General features: G+C 43.3%; 1 protein-coding gene across 1 annotated transcript; it reads left to right on the top strand.

The window, feature by feature from the left end:
• Positions 1-1,808: 1,808 nt before the first annotated feature.
• LOC131214603 (serine protease snake-like) lies at positions 1,809-2,408 on the top strand (the record flags this gene model as incomplete). The annotated part of the gene is made up of 4 exons (XM_058208945.1): positions 1,809-1,929; positions 1,993-2,090; positions 2,145-2,257; positions 2,315-2,408. Coding segments are annotated over exons 1-4 (426 nt in total), but the record flags the coding sequence as incomplete, so codon positions are not given.
• Between the last annotated feature and the right edge of the window lie 7 nt (positions 2,409-2,415).

The raw sequence follows: 2,415 nt of genomic DNA, 5'->3' as shown, positions 1-2,415 counted from the left end.
AGTAACGGTTGTAACGGTGGTAACGGTTTTAGATATTTGCTTAAGTGATTCGTTTTGATTTTCCAGATGGACTACGGAGCCCCGGTGACCAATGAAAAATATAAACCAGAGGATCCCAATTACATCTACGGTGTAGTATCTTCGCTTAGTAAGGATTGTGGATCAAGCTTAGTTATGACGGACGTTACGCCGCACATCGGTTGGATTGAAGCTATCATCATAAACCGACGACACGAAGTGCTCATATTTTCAGACTAGACGAAAAATTCAACGAATATACTAGAAAACAAATATATCAGAAATAGAAGGCAGATTTTAGTCGTTCCACAGATTTGTTTTTCGCTGCTACCCTGTAACATGACAGTTTGATTAGCCTACTAGGTACTGTGCTATTGTTACGAACGCAGTTTTTTCATTTTGGGTTGGATTAGGTTGGTTTGGATCACAGCAGATACGTTTGGTAGAAAACAGGTGTTCTCTCAGTCACGATGCTCTCACTAAAACATTCCTAAAATCCAGTTTCAGATACAAACAAAACGATGTCAATTGAAAATCCGGTTTGGTTCTTTTTCGAATCTTAGAAAAATGGACCCGAGCGTATTTATCGGTTTGGTGGTTATGGCCGATGAATACTAGATGTAGGGCTTACAGGCAGACGACAGGTGATTGAGTACTGGCTTTAGTGCGGTCCCGACTAGAAGAGGAAGCAAACGTTAACCGTTACACAGACGGTTGTGGTGTGTGATTATTTTTAGAACGAAGCTATTAGGTGAGCTACAACTTGAAACAAATAGATATGCTTTTCCAACTGTTTTTGCAAGTTATTTCTGTCTTTTTGAAGATGCAATTGACGACCGTTTCAGCGAGTATCAAGGCTGATCAAATTCCTCCGAAGCTTTGTTTTTAGCACCTCTTAAAGCCCTCTTGAAGTGGTCTTTCAATCTTCTTCGGCAGAGCTTTTACTTCATTGTGCCAGCAAAACCAGTTATCGTCTTTACCAGTCTTTTCTATAATGTTACGTCAACAACAGAATCAGGAAGGGTGTCGATGGCTGACAAAGATCCGTTTTGCTTTGACCTATTGGCCAGCATTATGAGTAGGACCGCAAGAACTTTGTTCATTGCATCACTGCTTCTGACGATCTTTGGTGCGTTCGGTCAACAAGCATCCTTTTCGGATGATCCTCCGAGTGATTACTTTAGCAGAACATCGATGGATGGTAATTTAAAGCATTTTCGGGTCACAATAGTATTCACAGCATTATGATCTCATTTTTCAGATTGCCCTACGAGATTCTTTTCAGAGTCAGAAACATACTTCAACATGCAACATACTTCGTTAGCAATAGCTTTCGCGTGTACCGTGGCGAATTCCAGCACATGGTAGATACTAAACAAACACATGAAAAATTCGGTTTAAATGATGCCAGGAACAGGAAAGGATCCGCCACCGCCGCCAGTAGGTTAAGGTTACGATCGGTTCTTCGCTACTATCACCGATCGATGCGTTATCATAAGGGGCTCTATGGTTTGCCCACAAAATGATAATCAACAGCTTTATATACGTAGATCACGGCCACAGCGACATGGATTAAAGCCAGAAGGCTGCATTCTCACTAAGTCATGTCCATCATTTGAGTTGTAAACAAAACGATGTTCATTAAAAGTACACGATGGTGTGGGTTCGCGAAGTGTGTGGCAAAACCGGTTTTAGACGTAATTCCCACCCGTCGGTGTTAGTTCTGAAAAGGGGTGTAAGGCGTACTGACGACGATTAGTTAGATTAGTTAGCTTTGGACCATCGGCAACATGGGTAGCACCGTGAGAATCCTATTAATTGCCGCAGTGCTCCTGATCCGCGCGTTTGGACAACAAACATCCTTTTTGGACCAGCCTCCGAGTGATTACTATCGAAGAACATCGATGAATGGTGAGTCAAACGGTTAGTCAACAACAATGGCAATGACTCTAGGCAATGATCGTATTTTTTCAGATTGCCCTACAAGATTCTATTCAGATCCAGAAAAATTGAATCGAACACCCTTCATTTACAGTGGCTTTCGCGTGTACCGTGGCGAATTCCAGCACATGGTAGACACTGAACGCGCATTAGAAATACGGATTAAATGGTGTCCTTTCTTGCAGGTCGCCATCGGATGGGTTCGGCCCAGCGGAAACATTGAGTATCTTTGTGGTGGATCGCTGATAACCGATGACTTCATACTGACTGCCGCCCACTGTACGGTTGACCACGATAAGTAAGGTCCCGGAAAAGTAGCATTGAGTATCTTTCAATTCCAACTTCTCCTGTGCAGTGTTGCCCCGAACACGGTCCGAATCGGAGACACTGACCTCGGTAGCGAAGAGGACGACGAATATGCACAACAGGTCGGAATCGGGCGCATCATTGTGCACC

The sequence above is a fragment of the Anopheles bellator genome, unplaced genomic scaffold, assembly GCF_943735745.2.
Source record: "Anopheles bellator unplaced genomic scaffold, idAnoBellAS_SP24_06.2 scaffold01541_ctg1, whole genome shotgun sequence".
NCBI lineage: Eukaryota > Metazoa > Arthropoda > Insecta > Diptera > Culicidae > Anopheles > Anopheles bellator.
This window is presented reverse-complemented; position numbering and strand designations above follow the sequence as displayed.